This window comes from Toxotes jaculatrix, chromosome 4, assembly GCF_017976425.1.
Source record: "Toxotes jaculatrix isolate fToxJac2 chromosome 4, fToxJac2.pri, whole genome shotgun sequence".
In the NCBI taxonomy this organism is placed as follows: Eukaryota; Metazoa; Chordata; class Actinopteri; family Toxotidae; genus Toxotes; species Toxotes jaculatrix.
Genome location: NC_054397.1, coordinates 10,447,258 through 10,473,648, shown reverse-complemented (window position 1 = coordinate 10,473,648; position 26,391 = coordinate 10,447,258). Strand labels below are relative to the sequence as shown.

Here is a 26,391-nt window from a genome sequence, read left to right as displayed (position 1 = left end):
CTGAGAATTAAGAATTTGCACATTATGTGCACTTATGGGAAACAGCTGAAGTGCAGTCTAATGACCAAACGATTCCAAGCCAAACTAGTGCCAAGGACACAGAACTGATACGTCTTCTAGATGTCAACTTGTTGCCAGATATAGAGATCAAGGAGCATCAGATGGTAACTTGGTGGATGAGAAGGAACAGAAAGACCAAAGTTTGAATGTGAGGGAGACATGCATCCAAAAATTTAACATGCCAATAGTTAGAGATCATGCCAACAAAGTTTATTTTTCTCATCTTACTCAAAAAAAATCTTCAGATAAATAGAAAACCTGGCCATAAAAACAACTGGTGTCATTTTGTGTTAAATCAAAACGTACGGAAAATAAAAGCCCTGCACACTCATAGTCCACACAAACACACACACACACACTAATGCCTAACCTTAACCCCTTACCCGAACCCTAACCAAAACCCAATTCTAACCTAAACCCTAAAACCAAGACTTAACCTGAGGGGACCTCTATCTTTGTCCCCACAGTGACACAAGTCCCCATGGGTAACTGTGCAGTCAGGTTTAAGTCCCCACCAGGAAATACAAGCACACACACTCACAGGTGATTTCACTTTTTGCCTGATTAAATTTCCACTCAGGATTGAGTGGGCCTGAGCAGACTATGGCTGAAATCTGTCTTTCTCCTGTTGGTTAAGTTGCACCTGTGAAGGTATGGTCACATTAGCCATCAGTTAAACAAAGCGAGTCCTGCATCCAGGACGGGGAAAATATCAGCTGTTGTGCCCAAAATCTGTTCTACACACTGATTTCCAAGCAGGTTTTAAGTTCAAAAGGAGAGAAGTGACTAAATAAAGTCCACTTAAACCAAATAATATGCATCCTGAACAGGGTTGACTGAATAGATCATATAAAGCAAGGATTTTACTTCAATATCTTACTTCAAAAGATTATTTATACTAAAATATATTTGCACTGTACATATGACCTTGTTGACTGAGGATCTTCATAGGCAAACTTTATTAAAAGAAACAGATGATACTAAAAATACATGTTTCACTAAAGTTATTGAAAAAAAATTATTAAAGCCTTCCTCTTTAATAATTTTTTAAATAACCGAATGTGATTCTGTCGCTCTCCAGAGCCTTGTTGTAGCAAAACTTTAGTAACCACTCATCTCAGGGGAGCCCGCCAACAGCTACATCCAATCAGAGCTCATGTTGCATTTCATGGCAGATTAGCAAAAAATTGGCCACAGCACAGCTAAACAGAGTTTCACCCTGAGCTCCGATTAAAGACACAAACACAGCTGGGCCTCATTAAGACCAGGACAAAGTTAACAGTCACTGACTGTATTTCTCACCGTCTGCACTTTAGTAAATGTTTTGTGGACACTTGAGAAAAACACAGCATTGATATATTCTGTTTACTCTTTGCCTCCACTAACTTTAAAAAAACAACAACAAACAAAACAAAAAAAAACCCAAACATCTGGGTCTTAAGCTGCCAGATATTTGTGATGAAACTGCTACTGAAAATGGGGTTGTACAGTAAATCTGTGAGCCATAAAATGGAAACAATAAACTAAAAGAAAGGGCCTGAAAATCTGTAGAGAGCTGTTTTTTTTTTTTTTTATCACAATGAGCAAGCCTCTTCAAGTTACACCTTGATTCGACTCCTAAAAACACTGATTAGCAGAACTAAAGCACATTCAGTTGTTTCATTGAGAAAGTTTCGAAATAAGCTGAGCTTGGGGCAATTGTTGTGCATTGTGAGTCTGTGTATGAGGCTCTAAAGCTGAAGCCTTGTTTTCTGTGGGCAGTGTACTCACCCTCCTCCTTCATTCAGACAGTTGGAAAGCAGAGAGGGAAACACGGGGACAAAGTTCTGGCAGGAGTCCCGGTCCAGCAGGAGAACACGTGAGGCTGCAGAGGCAGAGGACTTAACCATTCAGCTACAGCCGTCACCAGAAGGTAAAGTCATCTGTTTCTCTGTTCTGGTGAAACAGATTGCTCGTTACAGTGAGACATTTTGTAACTTATAAACCTTTTATGATGAACTAGTCATTTAAAAATTCTTTGTATACACATGTTAGTGATTGATTAGTTAGGATTTAAACAACAGGAACTACTAATTATTATTATTTTATTTTTTTTTGAAATATTAGAAATAACTACCAAACCATTTGGGAATAACTTATTACAGGCTGCATTCAGTATTTGATGTTTTTTTTTTTTTTTTTTTTAGCTATTTGCACATCATTGTGTTGTTTTACGGTGATCTTAAAACGTACTAAGAGCAGTGAAAAAAATGACCTTTAAAAAAATTCAACAATGACATGTCTTTCATGAAAAGACTGTTCCCTTTTACTCTGGATAAATCACAAACTGAACAGTTTTCGCTACTAGTTTCTACTTAAAAGATAATTAGCTTAAAAAATAATTTGACCTTGTAAATGGCAAGCTGGGCTCTTGTTGAATCAGATTTAAAAGAAAAAGTACTTGAAAATATGAGCAAATACAATTTAAAGCAATTTTATTGATGACAACAAATGAGTGAAAATGAGTAGTAAAACATTTCCATCTATTGCAGTCATCGTAGAAGGCTGATCATCTTTTGGGAAAGTTTTTTTTTTTCAGCAACAAAATCCATTTTGTCATTGTAGCAACAAGGATGAAGTTCATGGATCAATTGGCATATTTGTTGATGGTAGTCAAAACTGAAAAATTACAAAGACAAACTGCACACTTAATTGCCCAGATAAGTGTTGAGGTAATGTGTAAAATACTATTCAGATGAATGGGCATGAGTACAATCATTCATACATAAAATATGTACAGAGAGGTACAGGAACACTCAGACACTGTCTTTCAAATTGCACAGTATGATGAACTTGTGTCATTGCAACAAAGGAGGATTAAATCTTGATTTAAAAAATTAAATAATGAAATATACATGTGAATGAGGAAGCACCTTGGTTAAAAGGTGATGCTTCAGACTCTGAATCAATAAAATAAATTAGAAATTAGTCAGGTTGACATTTGGAGAGACAAGGAATGGAGAAGTAAGCCAAAAAAAATTTGTGGAGGGCTTGGCACCTCTAATCTGCAGTTTCAGAGCGCACAGGCTCAGTAACATCTTCAGCAGGTCCATTTTCACAAGAGAACAAATGTACTGTAGGTATGAGCATGAAATGTACAGCATAATGCAAAAACAAAACAAGGAGAGTCACAAAGTCAAAGGTGAGAATAAGGTCATATTGGTTATGAACCTAAAAAGCACTTGCATGTATTTGAATCAAGTTCAATCTTTGTAACTTTCCAACCAATGAGACATGAAGGACGATATAAGAGAAAAGAGGCTAACTGTACGTCTGTCCACTTATAGAAGTTCATCTATTATCGCTGTGTTTCCAAAATCTTCCTCCCATGAAACCGAACGTTTAAGTGAACAGTTTGTTTTTCGTACTACACCAGAAGACGCCACCAGGCATCCCGCTGACAGAAACCAGTTTTGTTTTCCGACTAAACCGATGACCAACGGGACCGATAAAAGCCTTCAGGAAAAAAAGTGCATCATATTTTGTCAAATACTGAGAAATAGCTGAACATTAAAAACAACACTCTTATAATAAACATCTGAAATATTTTTTTTTTCTCACTAGTGCAACAACAGACTGGATCAAATAAAGAGAAACATTATTAACCTGCAGGCAATCAAAGCTCTTTAAACATCTAATAATTGTCTTGCCACAGTAGCAGAACAGTTAAGAAGGCAACTTAATGATTGATGCTTGAACACAAACATGCCAACATTATACACATCGCTCTTTTTTTATAGAAATAAATAGCTGAGTTATCATCTTTATCCTCTTCTTAAATAATTTCCATCTCTATATGACTCTGATGCACATTTAATATAAAGTATCTAATACACAACTGCAATTTCAACACTACTGTTATACATAATATAGTTCTCTATGTTTATCTTTCATTCAACTTTGGAGAGAAAATGCTTACAGAACGAAGACCTGTAAACTTCAACTTTTTCCACTCATATTTATGACCTTAATATTATATAACATCAAATGTTGGTCCTTTTTTTTCTTGTTTTTAAGGTTTTTTTTTTTTTTTTATAAACAGTATGTACAGAGTAGCTGATAGCGAAGGCAGGATTGTCTAAAACTCAAAATCAACAAGTGCTTTTTGTGTTTTCTCTACTGTGTCAGCAAAGTTTTTACACCTTTCCCACAACCCTTTTCCTTTTCAATCAAACCGAGCAGATAATCCAGTGCAGTGCAGGATAATAATATGCAGTACTGGAAGAACATGAAGAAATGGACATCCACAACTGTTCTCACATATTGACCTCAAACATCAGCACAACAATATGCAGCTACACAAGTCCTTATAAACACTATTGACTATGAAGCAGAGACCAAAAACAGTAGGTAACAGCTCTCCTCATCAGTGAGGTTTTGAATTTTAAAGAGCCCGCATGACAATGCCCCTGCTCAGAATTCCTGGACACTGTTACCTTCGCTGTGTTGCACGCTTCACCCATGAATGTTAAGATCTGTTGTACAGCCAAATGAGGTGCGCAACGTCAGATGAACAACCTGTGAGCAACTTGTGCTAATTCGTTGTAAAGTAAGAGATGTGACGTTTGTCCCTGATGTGTGATTCATTTTCAAACCTGTTTCAAAATTGTGTGCATAATTTCTGGAAACCGAAGTTATCGTAAGAATCAAAAAGGAGCTCTGTTTAAAGGAGCTCTCTCCAGTGATTTAGTATTGCACTTTCATAAAGTTGGGGGACTTGCTGGAGAGACAGATTTAAAAATTAATGCAGCAGAGGAAAAGAAATCCTGACTTTTGGTCCATGGAATGGGCGAAGCTCCAAAAACGCTGGAGCTTACCCTTCCCTTAAAACCTTTTTTTTTTTTTTCAATTTGATGCTACCTGCTTTGTAAACACCCACATCTTTCAAACTCCACATGTGGACATTATGTAAATTTCTAATCTCCAGGCTTAGATAACCCTGATTACATCATCAGGGTTACTTTTGCTGACTTGACAAAGCTCCTCCTGAGCCACAGAAGACACTGTACACCTGTTCTCACAGGTATGGTACACCTCGCGACTTGTAAAATGATTTTGGTGAGTAAAATTTGGTGGAGCCCACATTTTAAACTATCTTAGAGAAGTGTACACTTAGTGTTACCACTGTAAGTATTGCTACTCATACTTCTTGAGAATTTCTGCAATGTACACTGGGCTAAACTGTAACCAAGAACTGTGCCAATTTGAAGGTGACACTGGAGACTTGATCTCCTGGTTCTGAGATCTCCAAAATAGCAAAGCTTATACTTGTTCCATGCTGCAAAGGGTACAAGTGTCACATCACACCAGCTGGCTGTCAGCTTTGTAACTGCCTGAAAACACCAGCAGAGGGCACCAGAGGATTTCAGCTGATGAATATAAACAAAGATTGTGCAAGGGCTCAGCCATGGCTAGCCCTATGACTAGGAATGGCACTGTTTAGCATGGAAATGTATGAAACTTTCATGATATATAAACACTATAACAACTGCTTACACCTGCAGACCACGTCCCATATGAAACACAACACTGTTAAGTGAGAGCTGCTTGCACTCATCATGCCTACTACTCTACCCTACATGGTCCCTCTTCCCTCATTAATGGCACATTGGAGAAAACGCTCACTGCAATGAGGACAGACACCGTTCCAAATGGCACTGTTTTTTTTTGAGAGAAATGCATCATGGATCATCTTCCAGGCTTACTGAAGAACAACATCAGATACCGCATCCTGTTCTCTGATCTGACAACAGATCCAGAGATTCTACAAATGAAAAAAACACTGAGTCCAGGTTTGTGACATGATCCTGTTCACACAAGGAAGCAGAGGGTGGTAGGAGAGGCAGAAAGCATTGTTGTCGTGCAGTGGCTAGAAGACAGTCAAGGTCTGTGTGTTACTGGGAGGCTGTCCTCCGCTGTGCCTGGAGCTGGTGCAGCATGTTTCTGTTCTGGGCGGAAGCAGTAAGTGTTCAACGTTGTCCATTGTCCACTTTCAACATACAGTAATGCAGGGCAGGCTGGATGAAAACCATTTATTCAATTCTCGGCTAGTCTATTTATGCATTCAGACATCCGCGCACGCACACAAACATAAAGCTCCTGTTTCAAGACTCTTACCCTCGACGAGAAGTCAAGATCTCTTGAGGAAATTCATTTCTCCACATTTTCTCAAACCTGACACCACTTAATATTCTTCTCTGTGGGAAGTATGTAAGCTGTATAATGTGCTCCTGCCCACGAGCTGAAGGTAGTCTCAGGTTCTTACATCAAGCATTGTGTAGATGCAGACAGTTAAATACAGCGCTGTCACCTGGCTCCAGGCGCTTCAAGAAAGGGGTCTGGCTCTGTGCGATGACATGATCCATTTTTATGGTGAAAGCAAAACACGACTGAGAGAGACTGATCTTACATTTAGTTGGGTTATTTGAGTCAGTAAAGTTTAAAACAGGCCCTTAATCTCATCTATAGTGCCATTGTTAGTCCAAATAAGCCTCCTGACTGGCTTTCTGCCATAACCAACATTAAGAAGATATTGATTTCCGCTACTGGAGTAGTAAATGAGTTTTTCTGTTTCAAGTTTGTACTTGGAGAGTATGCACATTGAGCCTCGGTCCTGGTTCATCATGGCGAACTTCTGTTGTTTCTGTCGGTGCTGCAGACGCATTCAACCCCATAGAGCAGGCTCAAAACAGCTGGGTCTTTTTGATTAACTGGAGCCAAGATGGCGCCTCCCCAAGATTTGAAGTATCTGCACAAAAGATGTTAGCAGAGACTGTCTGCTTTCACATGGAGGATTTTGGAGAAGCCAGGTCTCTTCTTCAGAGCCTGAAAGAAAAGCAAGGAAGGAATATCTGAACCTCACCTCATAATAAGAGAACCCTCTGTACCTGAAGGCCAAATATTCTATTTCTATCCCCCTGTGTCTTCATGCTTTTATATTTTCTTCCATTAGCAGTAAGTGTGTACAAATACTGATATATGCCAGGAAGCTTTAAAAAAACTGAAGGACTTGCTTGTCTTGCTTTGTGAGATTCACCTCTACTGAACTTGCTTCACAAAAGAGATGATTAAACATGAGAGGAGAACTTTGGCTTCCTTTTCACAGCAAACTTGAAGAGGGAGAGATAAAAATAAACCATAGCTGTTTGCGGCTTTTGATAGAGGTTACCTAACTGCTGTGAGCAACCCCACCATCTTGAGTGTAATATCCAAGAAGAACAAACTGTAAACTGACTCATAAAAACAAAACATAAATAAAACCTGGGATTTCACAGCTTTTTTTTTTTTATCTCTGTTTGTGTGTGGTCAGCTATAAGAATGACCTGAGCCTCTCACAATGAGCCTCTGCTTGAGTGAGTTAGCAGCTGCACATCCACAACCAGCCATCACTGGGACTTCAAAGACTGAGTCATGGTTTAAATGGTGTGTAGTTGCAATAAAAATAGACACATCTCATCCTCTGAACAACTATTAGCTTATCTGTTAGTCATGTAAATATAGTGGTGCAAAACTCCAAGGACATGTTGACTAAAAAAAGAAAATTCATAAGGAAGTGCTTCACAGGGTGCACAACGCCCTGTTAGACATTACCTCCACACAGTCAACACTGCACTGCACAGATGGAGGAGTAGTTACACAGTAAAAGAATCAGTGTATTGCAAGACTGGATTACCAACCAGGCAAAGCTGGCAACTGCCCAGGGGCCCAAGACCCCCAAAAGCCCCATGTTTGTGCTAGAAATTTGCACCATCAAAGTGATGACAGTTATATTCTTTAATTATTTATAATTATTGATTGTTCAGAGTATAAAGCATTGCTCCTATGAGATTAACCTGCCCATCTGTATGACTTTTGGATGGAGGTATATGCATGTATGCCCTATTGTTGTGCTGTTAGTTGTCTTGATTTTTCTCTGTGAATTTTCCTGTATGGCTCATCAGCTGCCAGTTTGTCAAACTGAGAGGTATGTGAGTGCTAAGTTTGGTCTAAGACACGAAGGTGCTGTTACCTGCAGCTTGTTTACCATCTCATCAAACAGTTTTCTAGCTTCAGGACTGTTGGGGTCCTCAAAGTAGTCTTCTATACCAATTTGAACCACAATGGACTTCAGGTTGCGACAAACACCTACATGAGCAAAAGGAGGATTTAGGTAGTATAAATCATGTCGGGGTTTCTGTTTCTCAGACTCAGTGCGGTATATAAATATAAATATACAAATATACAAATATATAAATATATAAATATAATATTAAACTCATAAATATATATATATAATAAATATTAAACTCACTGTTGAAGTGGAGCAGGGCTTTTGGGGTGACTGGTGTGGAAGTGAGCACAAGCATCTCCAGACCTTTCAGGCCCTCTCTGCAAACCTCTGCTGCCACCTCCTGGTTGATTTCACTCACATGGTCCAACTCCAGCACCTGTAGACGCATGCAGTTCCTCGCTTGTGGTGGTGTTAAAAGGAAGTAAACAGATGACGAGGTGGGGAAGACAAAAAGGGGAATAATTTCAAGATACTACACAACAAAGATTAGAGCACATAAAGGCTTATTTATGGATCCATTGTGCCTGAAATGCACAATTCTGTAAAAGAACATTGTATATCATCTATATATATCATCTACTGTGGTTACTAATTTCCCTTCACCATTTCTGCATTTAAAGAACTGTGCATGCATGAAAGAGAATGTAGTGTGATGGGATTTGAGTTACATTTAATTAGAAATTAATAATGAATACTATGTTTAATGCTGAGATCTCTAATACATAAATAACTACATGCAGAATGATCGTTTTGTGAGGAACATGTACCCAGTGAGGCCAAACCCTGAATGCCACATCCAGCCCCTCCCACACCGAGAGCACGGAGGTGAGGCCAACATCTTCCAATAGTCTGCAGACATCGGTTACTGAAACGAGCAGGTTGTTGGCTGAAAGAAACCGGAAATAAAAGCCACATCCATTGATTTAAATACAGTATAGTTATTACAACATATAGAGCATTAACTTATGATCAAAGTTGCAGAGATATTTGTCTGTATATTACCATGGGTGTAGTGGCGCCACCTGTAGGGAGATGATGTCTCTACAACCTGCTCCAAGGGCCCAGATCACCTCCTGGCCAACTGGGTCTGTGGCACTCCTGAGACACAAAAGATAAAACAATTTATGATAAGTAACACATACACATGATACTATATGTCCATAGCATAAAATCCAGTAGAAAAAATGATGGTGTCAACAATTTGTTGACAGATTATTAAACTGACCATTTTCTTAAAAAGATAAGACCTAGGTGTGCTACTACCTGTAGGTTACAGCCTGCAGAGCCCGGCAGTAGCAGCTAGCCAGCCAGAGGGAGCGATCAGTCAGCAGATTGGGGCAGTGTGAAATCTTCAGTATCAGCAGGTTGCTTCCTGTGGCCTTCAACAACGCCTCCAGACCCTCCTCCAGACAGCCACTTAGATGGAGATGTAAGTGAAGGTCAACAGGAAAAGACAGAGACAGAGCAGAGGAAATAATTCTCCTGTCCTCCCAAGAACAGCACTTCTACCGCTTATAGCGCAAAACAAAATGCTCCTGAAATGTCTGTGGCATTATATGCAAGAGGCAGCATGTGTACTGACTGTCCGAACAACTTAAGAGCAGCTTCGCGCTGTAACACACCTTGTCACCCTCACACAACATTTACAAGTTTTCCGTTCTGATCATAATCGAACTGCATAAAAACGTCAGTATACAATCACTTATGTTCCTCTTGTTCCCTTCCTCTCGTAGATCACTGTTTGAGGAGACACTCAGTATGTCACTCAATCGAATAGAAGAAAAGCAACATGCTTACCAAAGCCAAAACAATACACAATGCATTAATTACCCAACATGTGAAAGGGGTAATACTTTGAAAACCATGTGCAGCTGTAAAATCCTGTGTGTATCTGTGTCTCTGTTTGTGTGTCTCACCGTGTGCTTTTAAGGTAGTCCTCCTTGGTTTCCTTCTTGCCTCGCTGTCGCGGTTTGAGGTTTTGGAGGATGAGGGAGTGCGTCTGTGTGCACCACTGAGACAATGTGCTCAGGAACTAAGACATAAACATGGTGATAAGTGAAGATCTTCATAATACACAACAAAGACAATACAGTTAAATGCATCACACGCTACTGCTTTGATAATGCTACTGACTGCATACAGTGTCTAAATGTTCACCGCGCACCTTGGAAGAAATGCGAGCGTTCTCCAGAAGAACTCTGGTCCACACAGCAGGGTGACGTGCCACGAACTTCCAGTCCCGGCAGACCTCAGCAGCTCTCAGCAGGGTTTTAGTATCCAGGTAGGTGAAGATACAGAAGAGAGCAGCACGCATCTTCAGGATCTCTGGACTGATCACCTCATTGGATTTAGATGGGCTCTTTTCATGTCGGCATGGCTTGCTGTAGACCCCTTCCGACCGTCCTGAGGGAAGAAAAATCCAGGTCTTTCAATGCATTAAACACTGTTTGGGAAAATGAATATTTTTGATTATTGGAATGAATTTGGACATCAGGTTTTCAAGGACTTATTACACTTTTGGATGATCAGAGTTCATTAAAGCTAGGGAGAGTTTTAGTTTGTTAGAAGCTTTGTACCTGGGTTATTTTTAAAACCGAATGTTTTTTCTTTAACGATAACCATGATGACTATCAACAGATTTATCACATGTTCATATTCATATTACTTAATATGTCCTGCAGGTGGAACAGTGGGTTGTAAAATGTTAAGATGAAGCACATTAATCACACAACAGTGTTACTGTTGTTTAGCCTACCCTCACTGATATAAATGGGATCGGGACAATTATAGAAACATCTGTCGACACAATTCAACAAATGATCATTAAGTTGAATCAACACCTCTGTACAACAGTTAAAAAAACATTAAACATTATAACCTTCATATGGGGAGGATTGATTGCAGGGCTGTTGTTTTAACTATGTCTACCTAATAAACCAGAGTATATGTATTCATAAATAAAGACATATGCAGTACATGCAAACATAAACACACACACATAAATATTTGTGCATATTTGGTATTTGACCAGCCCTTTTTTTGATTTTCTTCTTGCAATTTCACTTGAATTTCATGCTGTTCACTTAATTGTTCTTATTGTAAAGCACTTTATAATCGTCTTTGAAACTTTATTATGATTGTGATTATATAAGCTGTAATTGTACATTTAAAAAAAAGATCAAGTCTTTAACTGCATGCCTGGAGAGATTTATTTTGCTTCTATTACAGTAAACAAGCCTTTTTTCTAATGCAAATTTATAAAGGACAAACAGATGTAAATGCCATTTAAACAATGTTGAGAAATACTGTCACATGGTGGCGCCAACCTTCAACAAGACAGTAAATGAGATTGCATAATTTTTTTTCCTTCTTTTCATCTTTTTTTTTCTGTCTATTCCTATCTATTGGCTGATACCATGTGTCCAGTCCAAGCCCGGCTTATTCCTCCCGGCAAGATTGCTCCTAGATGACTCATTTCATCTTTGGCCTTGGAAGGCGTCTGCTCGAAACCATCAGGGCTATGAACCATTGCTTACACTCTCACTCTTTCTTCCTCTTTTTTCTCTTTTTCTCTCTCACACACACCACCTACGCTCAAGACTGCAAAATGAACTTAAAAAGCCAAGCTGTGTGTTACATGCTGAGCGAAAACTGTGTGCTTGTAGATACATACCATCTGATAAAACCTGGCAGAGACTCTCCCAATAAGGAGAACTACGTCAGAGCCGAGGAATGCCAGTAACATGTTGAGTGTTACGTGAGAAAAATCTTTGAGCTAATGGGGCAGTAATAGCAGTTCATACGAATTTGTCATAGGGCTCTGGCCCAGTTTCGCTCCTTCCCAGACTGCCTTGGTCCACAGAAGAAACCCGACAGCAGGTGGAGAAAAATGGAGAGTAGCAGCAGTGAGTTAAGAATCTTGGCAGGGCAGGAAGTTAACAGAGAGATGTACAATCTGTGGTGGATCTGAAGAAATGTGCGGGCATTATTGGCTGTCTAACTTGGCTCAATCATAGATTGCAAAGCTTAGTATGAGAGGAGAAACTGAGATGATACAACAGACAAATAGTGCTCTCCCAAATACAAATATGTTCAATGTCTACCAAAGACAGACATGCAGGACAGAGAAAGTATAGGACTTCATGAAAATGACCTCTTTTTTCATGACCTCATGAAAAAATAACTTTAACTGGTTGAATCGCAATTGAAATCACTACAACCGTAGTTGTACCATAACCCATATTAGGCTGCATGACAATTCACAGAATTTATCAGCCCCAATCTGTGTAAGATTGTTTTTTTCTTGTTTGTTTGATTTCATTAAGATGTGTAATACTAAATCGAGAACAAATAGCATCAATAAATAACGGCATGTCTGCATAAAACAAACAGCACACTATTGTCAAGAATAGAGAAATAACTACACCATCTCCACAAAAATGGAGTGACTGTGGAGACCAAGAAAGGCCAAGATGCTGCTGAAAGTAATTGAAGTAACTGCACCTTGTCATACACACACAAAATCTAATATCAGAGTGTTGATTGAACAGTCTCTTCTTTAGCTAACTGGAATTATAACTAATCAGGTCAAGTCAAGTTCCTGTATGCAGCCAAAATTACAAGTTTGTCTCTTCAGAAAGTGTACAGCTTATGATACCCTCTATCCCGTGGCCCATTTTTTGGTAAAAAAAAAACTGGATAAGGAAAAACTCCTTAAAAAAAAGATTATTAATATCTGTAGAAGTGTTTGTATATAAGTGTTTATACTGATGTGTCTACACACTGCAGCAGATATGAGGCCTCTTACCACCAAGTTTACCATATATGTTCATATCTAATCCACACTCAGTTTGTAGAATTATCTTTGGTCAGTGACACAGCACATATAACATTGCAGTGCCTGCAACTCGACCTGACCTAGATCCACATCAGTGCTGCTCTTATGGGAGTCATTTCAAGTCCATTATTCGGTGAATCCTGGCTTCTGTGTATGCGAGCTACTGCCTGGATGTTAGGATGGAGAGAGTGTGTGAGAAACTGTGTGGATTTCTAAGAATAACTGGCTCTACTTCTCCGAACAACTTCACAGGGAGCTCTTACCTGCGTTAGGCCGGTATCCCGCCCTGCCGTGGTGAGGATAGGGGGCGGCAGACTGCTGGACTTCAGCTACGGCTCTCCTCTCTTGCTCCCACATCTCCACTTCAGACTCAGTGGTCCGGGAGCCCACGTCTGACACGTCTCCCTCCTCGCCTTCGGTGCTGTTCCTGTAAGGTCGTCGCTGCCAGTTTTGGATAGCCTGTTTACGGAGACCCCAGTTTCTTGAGCTACCGCCGCCACATCCAGGGGACCGCTCGTAACCCCCTTCACCCAGCCGGCACTGCATGTGATAGTACTGAGCCTCGGGACAATCCTCCATGGGATGCATCTCGACGCTGTCACTGTCATAACCTCCAGATCCCTGTGAGACGGACTTGATCCGACCTGATGCTCTGCAGCAAAAAAGAGAGAAGTGAGTATAGTATAAATGATGACTGAATGATTTTTGTTTTTGACAGCGTAATACATTCAACACATGGATGATCCACTCCTTGTCAACAACAGAGATATAATCATCAACATGACAATCGGCAGTTTCACATTTTGGGGAATTTGCTAATTCACTTTCTTGGAATGTTAGATGAGAAGATCAATACCACTCTTATGTCTTTACGTTAAACATAAAGCCACAGACAGTAGCCAGTTAGCTTAGCTTAGCATCAATACTGGATAAAAGGGGAAACAGCTAGCTTGAGTATGAATAGTCACAAATCCAAGTCAAGTTTTCTAGGGGTTTGTTCCAGATATGTGGTGCATGACAACTGAATGCAGCTGATAAGAAGATTTTCTGTCTTCAGTCTTTATGCTAAGCTAAGCTAATAGGCTGTTACACAATATAGATCTTCTCATGTCACTCTCTGCAAGAAGGTAAATATGTATATTTACCAAAATGTTAAACTATTCCTTGAATCTGTTCACAACGCACTGTCATAGAGAGTTTGCTTTTAACAAACAGAATATCACCATCAAGCCAAAGATGGGTGTTTGAAGAGCTCTTGTGGTCTATCGGTGCTATTTTTAATATAGAAAAAGGAAAAAAAAAAGCACTGCCTCATGAAGAACAGTTTGGTCATGTTGTGGTCACTGTTGTAAACATTCTTATCGTTTTACTGTTTCTAATCTGATGACAGCACAATCAACACTGTACCGACAATCCAATATTTGTATTTTATCTCATTTTGATTTTGATTACCATGTTATGTTTTCAGAGTTATAAATACTTTCCACTTACGCAGAGAGATATGCAGAGGTACTTCTACCTGGCACTTAGAGAAGATAAACCTTATTATCAACAGCAGAAAATATGATTATGTAATGACACACCACACATAAAAACTTATAGCAAATACAGAAAAAGGTAGCACTGTTCAACCTGCTCTAAATCCTTTGGCAACCTGTTTGATTTTTCTGATTATTGGTTTCAGTGACGACTGCAGTACTCTCTACACATAACATCCCTTTCACTGTGGAAAACAGGAGTGTTGGTTTTTAATTTGACAGAAGTGGATGCACTGAACTACTTCTAAAACCAAAATGAAGCACAAACAGGTACAGTACCGCGTGACGGACAAAGAACAGCTGCATTTCAGAGGATTTATACTCGAATGAGGGCAACGTTTGTACATACGTACTGCGACAGCACTTAAAATAACCTCATAGCCAACACAAGTAATGAGCAGTTACAAATATCAGCTGCTCAAAAAGTAGGACATTTTTCTTTCTTTCTCTTTCTTCCTCCTTAACGTTCCATCCTTTTTCTCTCAGTATAATAAGGATAGTCAAAGCATCTGCATAAATCATTTTAGAAATTATACACAGTACTTGCAAGTGAAAAGGATGAAGCACAGAAATGTTAAGCAACAAATCTGAATTTACTGTAGATGATGAAAAATGAAAACAGTGCCTTTTGTTTATGGTTTTAACAGTCTAAAATGAGACAGTGTCAATACTGGCATTCATTACAGGCTAATGAGCCAGTACTGAAGCAGTAACCTGATAAAAATGTTGTGTCAGCAGTAAATCAATGGCAAGACATGGGACATGCATTGATACCAAACATGAGAAGCTCATGATTACTGTTGCAACTGCTAATTAATGACTTTCAGTGTGTGTACCCAGAATACAAAGCTCAATAATCAGTGAAACAAACACACTAACTCTTCTCTTATCTCGCTACTTGTGTTGTTTCCTGAAGTGCAAATCAATATGAAAAGCCTTTCATGCAACTATGGATTACATTTACATTAGAAGCTCTTACACTTGTTTGGAAATGCACGGGAGAACTGGAGCCAAAATAAAACAGATTTAGAAATTTTTAAATTTAGAAATTCCTGCATACTGTTACAAGTACTATTAAGTATATAAAAAAAAAGGCAAACTGTCTGAGGCATTCTTGTGCAAAACTGACAGATGTGAACTAATGATTGTTGCATAAATATCTGGTGAGGTCAGTCTCAATAAATCACGAAAACTGTTGCACACTTGAGATTATGACCTTTACTAGTGGCAAAAATATTTTTGCTCTCCGATGAGGAGTTATTATTAACTTCAGACAGAAGGCTTAGATGGTTGTTGTTGGTCCGCTGTTTGTGTGTCGCGCCATCAGTGATTCAGTGGGGAAGGCCTGACGGGTTCTGAGTGACGTCACATTAGGAAACACATTCACATACCAACTGGGAATGACGGTTGCGTTAGTCAGAATTTTATGGCACGGCCGTGCTTCTGAAATCTCCAGCAGAGACCCAGAAATACTTAAGTCACACCTCATGCAGAGAGATGTCCAACCTGCATCTCACTGCTGCTACTGAGTGAGAGTCTCTGACTAAAAATGGGATCTGTTCCATCACATATCACAGTGCCCAATACTACAGTACATATGAATACCTTCATGTGGATACCAGTGTGTATAAAAGCATGTAAGAGGAACTATTATCAATATAAAGCAAACTGCATACAGTAAATCTGTTTCTGTGTGAGTACAGGGGTCACAATTAACATCGTCATTTTCATTACCAGTAAATTATTTAGTATAAAAATATCACAAAACATTGAAAAATGCCCGTCACATGTCCTCAGAGCACAAGTTTATAACCAAAGATTAGTTTATAACCAAAAGATATTCAGTAATTTTAAACAGGGAATCCTCGCATTTGAGAATCTGGAACCAGTGAATGTTCAGCAAAGTAACACGGTGCCAGAAGTCAAAAAAGTTGTAACCATAGCACTGTTTTCATTGTATTTCTGAGGTACTGCAAGTGCTACTGCCATGCTGACAAACATTTATACACCGGACTGACAAGTTGTACCCCAAAGGTTAAGGCCAGCCAGTGCAGTGGATGGTGGATAAAAGCTCTGTGGCTCCAGGGGTTCTGTTTTATTTCCACATAACTGACAGACTGTGTTTCACTACAGCAGCTCTCAATAGGTAAGAAAGATGAGGTGCACCACATTCATTTGACAGCCAAGAGCCACAAAATCTCCAGCTGGACCAGAGAACCCACTTTCTTTTCAAATAAACTGACAAACAGACATTTCCCAACTCCCTGACACGGCTGATCAAGTAAGTATTGCTATTACTATAAAAAGAAAACTGTAAACACAAGACAAACAAATTATCATTGGCATAATTGTGGCATAATTACCACATGCAATATAACAATTAACAGCTTGGATAATGATTTCTCACTTTAGGAGTAGCCTAAATGAGGGTTGTCATTTGAGCACAATGATGCTTTGGATGGTTTACATTTTAGAATCAAGGTAGTCAAGGTCTGACTTGGTGTGAAATTGTCCATAAATGTGGAACGGGAGCAAGGCGCCGACTTACCCTGTGCTGGGGGAGGAGCGTCGGTCTGACACCTGGTACATGCCTCTTGTGCTCCCAGAGATGCTGGAGTTTCTCTGGAGAGAGACACAAAGATGCAGATGGGAGAGATAGAAAAAGAAAAGTGTTATCATTAAAACGCTCGGTACTCGCTCGCTACCTTCCACCAATATGATTTACACTGAGATATGATTGCTGTGTGAGACTAAAGCATTCCTCGCTAAACCCCTGAAGAATGGGTGACGACCTTGATGCTCTGGCTGTATCATTAATTTGGTTCCCAATTTCAATCTACAGTATATGGGATTTTTGATACGTATGTTATTTTTTCATTAGAGAAATGTGAACATTCGTATTTTAAAACGCTCAAAAATATAATAAATATAAAATATAATGAAACTAAAGCACAAAATGCTGCTCATGTCATTATCAAACATTTGTCACACGAAATTAGAACTGCTGTGAATAAATTCCCGCTGGAAAGGGAATGAAATCAAATAGCAAATAAAACAGTAGCCTATTTTGCAGTTATCGTGGGGAAGTTTACTAAACATATTTCAAACAGGCTCTGACAGCTTTTGTCAAATGAAGAATATTTCCAATGTAATCAAGATTGGAATGAACAATGCAATTTGTCCTCTAATTAAAGACATTTTCTGTTTTTTCATGCCTGTTTTAATATAAGATACTTTATTAGGAACTATGGTATTGACATTTTGACCTGGAGCTGGACTTGAATCATTGACCGTACAGGAAGAGCCTTGGACTATCTCAAATGGAAAATGTTCAATAACATGCTCAACACATGTAATTCCAAACTTGCATATTTATTTTGCATTTATTTTAAAGTAAAAACTTTGGCCTAGTAGCGATGTTGCAGGAGGTCATGGGGTCACCAGCGTCACAGGGAGCTGTCCCCTGGGGCTCATGAAAACATCTTGATCGAAGCGTTGCATGGACCTATGACCTAAAAAAAATTGGCTGTAGCTCTGAAAGCAGGTGTGAATTTTTAAGTGTATTTGTTAGTGGGTGTGCAATCTGACTCTCACTCTCATTCTATTTGCCTGAGAGCAAAATCCTCCTAGTCACTTTTTCACACACCACTCAAAGCCGCCTGTGCATTGAAGTATGCTGTGTGTAGTGAGTGTTTGTACGTACGTGTACATCTATGTGTGTGTGTGTGTGAAGTAGTGCCAGGTGGAACTCTGTGTACCAGACTGGCAACGTGCCACAGAGGGAAAATGTGCACAAACACAGGCACTGTCACTCCCTCTCTCCCTCTCTGCTTTACTCACACAGCTTGTTTCTGGCTCAGTGCCGGTGGAAATGGACCATGGAAGAAACAGGCAAACACACCATCCATGGCTCTCATTCCTGGCCAGTCCGCAGTGAAGGCAGAGCAAGGACAAATCTCCCAGATACGGATGGAATAAAATAAAACTCCAATCTGGTGAATTAAGTTTGGTCTAAACTCAATTCTTTTTCTATTTCTCCTTCTTGTTCTACAGAGCCAAGGGTTTATAAAACACTACAGTACCTCGCTTCCTTTGAAGAAATGCATTAGATTAATCTTGGACTGAACTAGAGTGTGAGCAAGAGACAAGTCATCCATCCCCTGTCTCGCTGCCTGTCCTAAATACCTCTGGTGCTCTAAAACCCATCTCTCAGGAAGTTAGGGCGACCTTGCTCATGCAGTGACAGGGAGATGGAGAGTGAGGGTGTGAAGGTGTGCGCCTGGTTGGGTGACATCTCTGGGCTTCCCTTGACGGTGCAACAAAGTGCCAACCAGTGTGCGACTCCACACTTGTACTTGTCATGTTGATTTTTCACAGTCCTTCAACCGTGCACAAGCACAGAGACATCAAACCGATTGATGCTTAAATCCAAAGAGATCATGTCTAAATTTGGGCAGCATCTCACAGTCAATCACAGCTCAAACAGCATTCTGATACAGCCTAATAAAGAGGAAAAAGTACATTTCTTTATCATTTGCAAGGGTCTAATTCTTGTTTGCAGGTAAAATGCCATTAAACTATTTCAGGCATCTTTGCAACAGGCTAATTATATCATTACAAAAGAGGCGTCTCTTATATTATTCACTGTTCTGTATAATGATATAAAGTGGGTGAGCCGAGGATGGCATCAATATCTTTGCAGTCAGTGATAGTGATCTGAAGAGAAGATTTTCATACCGAGGATCACCCAAATAATAAGCAAAAATGAAACAGCAAATTTCTCTCATGTGGATCTGTACCACATTTCATCTGATTCAAAATCATGTTGAAACCTTGAGCGAGAGCAAGAACTGGTTTCCATGGCAGCACACACATTTGTGCAATGTGAAACAGGTCACGTCTTATTTCAAGAGATGTTGGATAATAATCTGAATAAGTGACATTTTTAAGAACAGAAAATGTTTTTTTTTTTTTTTAAATCATCTTGTAAAAAGGAAACGCAGAGGACAAAAGTACCACAGTGGAAGCTGTGTCGGGCCTGGAGACAAAGAGCTGATCTCCGGTTTCCGGAGCAAGAGGCAGCTTTTTATGTGAGTACACTCTCTGGTCAGGATGCAGTCTGCTACAGAGCCTCACTATTTCCACTGTTTTGATCCTGAATGCTAAACAGACAGGAAACAAGCCTCCTGTTCACCTTGCAAACATAAGTTCTAATCTTATAATCCTGGTGGGGGAGCAACACCTGCTTACAAGACAAAATGCTGTAGATATACACTTCATGGTCAAATATGTGTAGACACCCCTGCCCACATATCCCAGTGTACCCTTAGGGCTGTTCAGGGTTGGTTCAGGCCTTCGTTTAGAGATATCTTACATGTAACGCTACAGCACACAGTATTTCAGACAACAGTGAGCTTTGTGGCAGTAGTCCGGGACAGGCCTTTCCTCTTTCAACACAACAATCCCACGGATTTCTGTGTTTGGCCTGCACAGAACACTGGACCTTTATTTTTAAGAGCTAAAAGTGAAATTTTGGACTTAAGGGAAAGATTAAAGTAAAAAATCCTTCACTTTAACTCCTACTTTCAAACTTTGAAATGAAAGATCATCTTTGGCTATGATGAATAATATCTTAGATGAAAAAGTGGGTGGATACTGCCCTTTAGTGTTTCAAGGAGGAGTAGACTTGTTGTCTCAGGCATCTTAAAGTCAATTACAGGTTCGACCTGTGGTGCATTACAGTAACATTACTCAATGTAATCAATGCTTATACACTATTCAAAAGCACAAAGACGCTCTGTCAAGGAAAAGCTCTCTCTGTCAGAAAGCTGGAAGTAGCACTCTGAGGAAGAGGAGTCTTGTGTAGTAAAAAACAAAACTTGAAAAATTGAGTTTTCTAATCCGCAAATCAGTTGTCTAATTTATTATGACAATTAAAATGTGTCACAATTCGGAAAGTAGATTTTTATACATCTGTCTGTATTATTGTTAAATGTGATCCAGCTAACATGCATATTTAAAAAAATATGTGTGTTAGCCGGAATCGTTATATAGGGCAGATAAAAACCTACATTACAATTTCAATTAAGATTAAGTCAGATCTGAACATACAGCTTCAAAGACCCTCACCTGGCGTCCATTGCCCTTGGAGGCCTGGAGGCTGCAGCGCCCCAGGCTGCCGTTCGGTGTGGTGCCACAGCTGCTGATGATCTGCAGCTGTTTTTCTGCGCGGTCGGCTCGGTCCAGCAGCTCCTCAATGAACTGCTGCAGACGTACTTTGGCGTTGGCTTCCCGTGCTGCTGTCTCCTGAAGGAACTGGTCAATCTGAGCGACCTCCCTGTGGGGACGGGGGGAGGAATGGCAATATTACTTGCACATTATTTAACCCGGAGTGGGGGTATACTGTCTTATAGTGGATTTGTAAATCTGTGTCACTGGGGGGCAAACTACAAATCTGCTGAATGGCACTTGTGGCAAAATTTTACATGAATCAGCAAATGGTCCTTGGGTGACTGCAGGACGCTCTTTTGACCCTCTCTCATATACATACACCAGCTGCTGTCCTGCCCTTTACACACACCGAGGGTTGGCGACAGAGATAAATACAAAATCCAAACACAAGGGGAGAGAGTGAAAAAGAGAGACAGAGAGAGAGCAGAGAGATGGAGGGTGAGAGAGCAGCCGGATATTTATACCGCAGGCACAGGAGGGCCAAGTTCCTGTCATTTTAAGGGACAGTGTGTTACCCAGATACAGAGGCAAACAAACCAGGACTTCACAAAGTGTTAGTAGTTGCCTGCAACCTCTATTCGTGCCACCTGTAAAAAAAAAGCAGTGTATGACTGAATAATCATGCATGCAAATGATCTGAGGATGAAAAATCCTAAATGTTCAGATGTAATTAGTGAGATCACATTAACTCAATAAGTTTAAGCTTGGATTATGAATTATATAAGCAGCCCCTGATGTCCAGTACCAGTGAGCAGTCTCTGCCATGATGGAATAAACCACCCTCCAAAATAATGTCAATGGAAAATGTTATTGTTTACCTTAGTGGCAGCTGCCACAATGAAAAAAAAAAAAACAGACATTCAAAGAGATGCAGATAAACTTCACTTAATCGGTTGTGTTCAGCTTTTAAAACTGCAATGACAGATTTGGTCTTTTTTTCTTTTTGGCCACTTAGGGGCAGTGGAGACAAACTGTGAACACAACACTGACGTGAACGTGTTAAACAGTTGCTCATTAACACATCCAGCAGTTAGAGTGAGTGAGTTAGAGTATTTCTGAACACCTGGTGAATGTAAGTCTAACACTGACTCTGTTTTAGCTCTGTTTCTGGTTTCCTGAGGGAAATGAGGGAGTGTCTTTAGCTGCTAAATAAACTAATTGTTTCAGCATTCATTTTCACACCCAGACAAATCTTTTCATATCCAAATATCTTGCCACCACCAGACCCAAAATCTCACCTTCTTCTACCGAGCTTTCCTTTTTCTTTTCATGCCTATATTATGCAAATGCATCCATGTGGGACTCACATATTTCTCCTCAGGTCTATTTTTTTCTTTAAATATCTCCGTTTGTGTCCTTATAAAGAGCCTGAGCCTCTGCTGTCTAAACAATGCAGTCAGGAGAGCTTAACAAGGCATTTCAGTCATCTGACATTGACAAAGCCAAAGGAACCATTAAAGGCTTCAGACTTTCACTGCAGACAGGAAATGGGAACATAAAATCTGTGTTCCTCCAGTTTAAATTGGTTTGTGTTTCTTTTTTCTCCCTGAAATCATCTGTAACGTCATAAAATAAACTCATACACTCGTTTTTAACACACTGCATGAAGGTTGCTGATAGGAGGGTGCTTTTATACAACAACTATGGTAAAATATTAACCACTTACAGCTGTTATACAATCCAGAATTATTTCAAAACAGTACCAACACTCCAAAAAGCGGATGTTCGTGAAACGGGGACATTCTGGGATAAAAATAGTTTGGCGTCTGGCATAGTTAACTTTTCTTGTCCTCAGGCAAAGATTACAAAAATATGGCTCTAATTTTAGTCTAGGTGTTTGACTGTAGAGGGAGGCACGGAAGCAGAAGTTTTATCACATCGGTGAATAAATCCGTGAATCAGTATATTATATGACAATTAAGTGGCAATAACTTATCTTCTTTCCTTCTGTAATCAATCCTGTTCACAGTTTCTCACTTGGTAATTGCTTACAAGGTGGTATAACATGATTTTTATCTACACTGGGCTCATTGAGTTAAATAAAGTCAAATAAAATGGAGTGTAAAGTGATTGAAACAGGCCTATTACTGTACACTGTCTCCACTGCTATGAGGTGATACTCCTAATTGTGAAAATTGGCAGAGAAAACATGAGCAGTGAGTGTGTTTGAGACATGAATTGTCTCAGGTCCAAGCTGAGGCACGATCCGGTTTCAAACACGTGAAGGTACAAAATGGCCATTATCAATGGTACTAAATGCTAAGTCTAACACTGGTAACTTTATGTGTCTGCAACATTTTAAAAGTAGACCAAATGACTTGGCAGCCCTGCTCAAAAGCAAACCACTTCGCTCCATCCACCCCCTTCCTCTCCCTGCTCCACCCAGCCCTTCACCTTCATCCTATTCGGGTACACCATCTCAACTAATGCAAGAATCCGGAGCTTGCTATCCTGTGAGTCAGCCACAGTGATCTCTTCCAGCAGCTATTAGCCTGAAGCCTTGAGAGGAGTAGTAGACCAGAAGCGTGTTCATTTATTGATTGACAGCTGTGAGCTCCCACCCCGGATTTTGATGCTCTCTGATTGGTTGTATTGGTGAGGCTTGCTCAAAAACTTTAGAGGGGAATATCTTTGAACTGCTGTCTGACTGTTCGATGAGTCTGAGTCACAGAACCCTTTGACAGCACCTCTCAACATTAACATATTCGGAGTTTTTTTTTTTTTTACTATCTAGTACTCATTTTTTCATTTTTTTCCTTTTTAATTGCTTTTAAAATACTTTCTATCCTCTTAATTTGTGTTTAAGTGTGCTGGGATAAATTTCCTTTGTATTTCTGAGGTAATATGTAAAGCATTTTGACTTGCCCAAAGGGAAAGAGAGATTAGAAGAACGTTAAAAGAATATTATCTGCTTTTTGCAATATAAACACAAGAGCAGCTTTCATAAAAAATGATTTTTACATGGAGAATTTGCTAAAAACTCAGAGTCAATAACAAAAGTGACCCAGGAGTGTTCATATTTTGCATACATTCAAAATATTTTTGGTGAACTGCTACAGTGATAAAGCTTATAAGACCACTGTGCTCATCAAAAAAACACATAATCAATATGCAGGAAGACAGATGCTGGGTGTGGGAGTGCTCATGTCACAATAACATGAATTAGTAAACTGCCTCCGCAAATTATATCATTGATTCATCCTACTATACATGATGCATCTCATTACGGTGCACAATAAATGACTCCTAGTATCATTTATTTTGATTTAATAAGTAGAGCTGTACCTAATGTGATGTATGACTAAGCAGCCTAAAGCAAAAGTTTTGCTCTCATTATTCAAATTAATAAACAAAGAACAACGTGACTGAGCACTGTTTTAGTTCAGCCTCCAGTAGAGTAACATATGGCTTTCTCAGGACTTGCTGAAATAACAGTTGTTGGGCTAGGTTTGAATGTGCTCTAACTTAGATTATTTGTGTTTTGGCATGTGAACTTTCATGAATCTGTAATTTGTCTTAATCAATTATTAAACTGTATCAGCTTTCTGTTGTTACTGGAGACAACAAGACCCATCCTATGAGAGGAACATGTTGGAAAGCCTTTCCCACTCTTTCCCACAGAGAGGAAAAAATGCACGGATGAACCAGACCGCCTGGCTGTCTAACCACTCAGCTGAAGGAACCTCACTCAGCGATGTGGAAAACCTAATGGAGAATAAAGGGAGACAGGCGAGAGATCGAAAGGAGGAGATAGATGGTGGAGTGTGGGTAGCAGGAGAGAGAAGGAAAAAAATCTTCACCAGATCCCAAGAGACACAGAATAGACATAGAAAGGGGTAAGACAAGAAATAAAGAGGCGAGAAGAAACAGAGGGACTGAAGCTGATAAAAACCCATGAGGAGGAGGGAATGGGCACAAAGACTGTGAGAAAAAAAAAAACACTGCAGAGGCTAAAGCAACAGACAGCAAACAGAAATCTGCAGTCATGTGGAAGCAGAAAGCACAGGAGGTTTGACAGAGGAGGGGAGAGAAATGGGATGTGGCTGCTTCCTGTTGTCAATCCTCATTTCAAAACACACACTCAGACATACTTTGCTCTCGCAGCGTGACTCACTCCAACACCTCTGAAATAAAGCCTCAAGGTGACAAACATGCCGGCGTGTTTGCCCGGATGCTGGGAGTGCTGGAAGGGTAAACCGCCATCTTTTCGGGGTGATGAACATGCAGGTTGCTAGTCTGGGGCGCGATTCAGATAATATGACTCGGCGGAGGTTCCGTGCTGGAACGACACCGTCCTCATCACACCAATTCGTGCTTGTGGGTGAGGGGGAAACCACATATTTGCGGCCCTCATGTTCACAGTTTGCTGGAGGTGTCCCAGAGTTTTAACTCCTTTCTATCTTTGTTTCCATCGTGCACCCACACACAGACACACTGAATATACAGACACATACTTCATAATGCACCCATACCCTTACATACACACACTGTGATGTTGTTTAACAACACCCAAATTATATTTAGCTTCAAATAAGGATATGGACCTTGTAACCGCATAAAACCTAAAGAGCTCCCTGGCTCTGTTCAAAGGTAATAAAATCCACCTACCAGCGCTAAAGCTCATTAATTAACACATTGCGACTCGCTTTTTTAATCTCTACAACAACTAAAGTATAAGCATTACAATTCCCGGTTTAATGTGGGGTTTTGGGGTGGGCAGAATAAACTACAGCAGGTGCAGTGTTTACCCATTAATTCTTTCCAGATATGAAACGCATATTTTAGATTTTAACAGCTTCACCTTCAGCTATAGACTCTCTTTGTTTTCTTAGAGTCATAGGATTTTGCAGATCATCAAACATTTTGCTTATATCTAAAGATCAAAACTGCACAACTGATCTTACCACATATAACCGCATATGTGTTACCACACTGTTTTATGGTCTGGGGAACAAATATATGACGAACAGTAACAGAAATTGAAGAAGTTACTTGTAAATTATTTACATGGCTAGGAACTGATATATAAAATTTATTCTTTCACTCCGGTCTCTCAAGAGATCAAAATCAGCAATCTAAGCTACGTTATTTTTTCATTAAACAAATGAAAATGGGCTTTGAAAACATTAATAAATGTCTCATGCTGCTGCAGCTCTGCATGTGCACAGTGAAATAATGAATAGCTAAGCCAGCCGTGTTTCACTTCTCTTCTACTTAACAGCCATAACAAACAGTCCAGTATAGCAAAGACATCCAGCTGTAACAGGCATGATTAATAAGGCATGATCTTCTGAAAGATTCTGTTTAAATGTTAATTACAATCACTGGTCAGCCTCCTTTCACAGTTGTCATCAACCCTGGCCATTAATTCAAAATTATGCCTCATTAATATTTAAGAGCAGCGATGACTGACTGAGAGGATGTTGATTGAATGCAAGCTTTTTCCGGCTCAACAAAGGACAGCTGCTCGCGTGTCACTCGGTTTTGACACCTGGACCAAATTGTGTTTTTTTTTTTTTTTTTTTTTTTTTTTTTGATGAGGCAGATTTGGTGAGCTACATTGTGTTATCATGTCATAATGTCACATATTTCTATGAATTACACACAACACAACACAAAACAAAGAAAGGCAGTAG

At 39.7% G+C, this 26,391-nt stretch overlaps 1 protein-coding gene across 1 annotated transcript in view; it reads right to left on the bottom strand.

The window, feature by feature from the left end:
• Window positions 1–6,256: 6,256 nt before the first annotated feature.
• The window catches only part of fbxo41 (F-box protein 41), a 39,515-nt gene continuing 19,380 nt past the window's right edge, over window positions 6,257–26,391 (bottom strand). The window contains exons 4-14 of the mRNA XM_041036488.1: window positions 20,654–20,861; window positions 17,073–17,146; window positions 13,250–13,638; window positions 10,314–10,552; window positions 10,066–10,181; window positions 9,413–9,565; window positions 9,152–9,247; window positions 8,917–9,035; window positions 8,390–8,548; window positions 8,108–8,223; window positions 6,257–6,924 (exon numbers count right to left, since the gene is read on the bottom strand). Of these exons, the coding sequence (XP_040892422.1) occupies window positions 6,862–6,924; window positions 8,108–8,223; window positions 8,390–8,548; window positions 8,917–9,035; window positions 9,152–9,247; window positions 9,413–9,565; window positions 10,066–10,181; window positions 10,314–10,552; window positions 13,250–13,638; window positions 17,073–17,146; window positions 20,654–20,861 (1,732 nt within the window). The 3' untranslated portion in view covers window positions 6,257–6,861. The remainder of the gene's footprint in view (window positions 6,925–8,107; window positions 8,224–8,389; window positions 8,549–8,916; window positions 9,036–9,151; window positions 9,248–9,412; window positions 9,566–10,065; window positions 10,182–10,313; window positions 10,553–13,249; window positions 13,639–17,072; window positions 17,147–20,653; window positions 20,862–26,391) is intronic.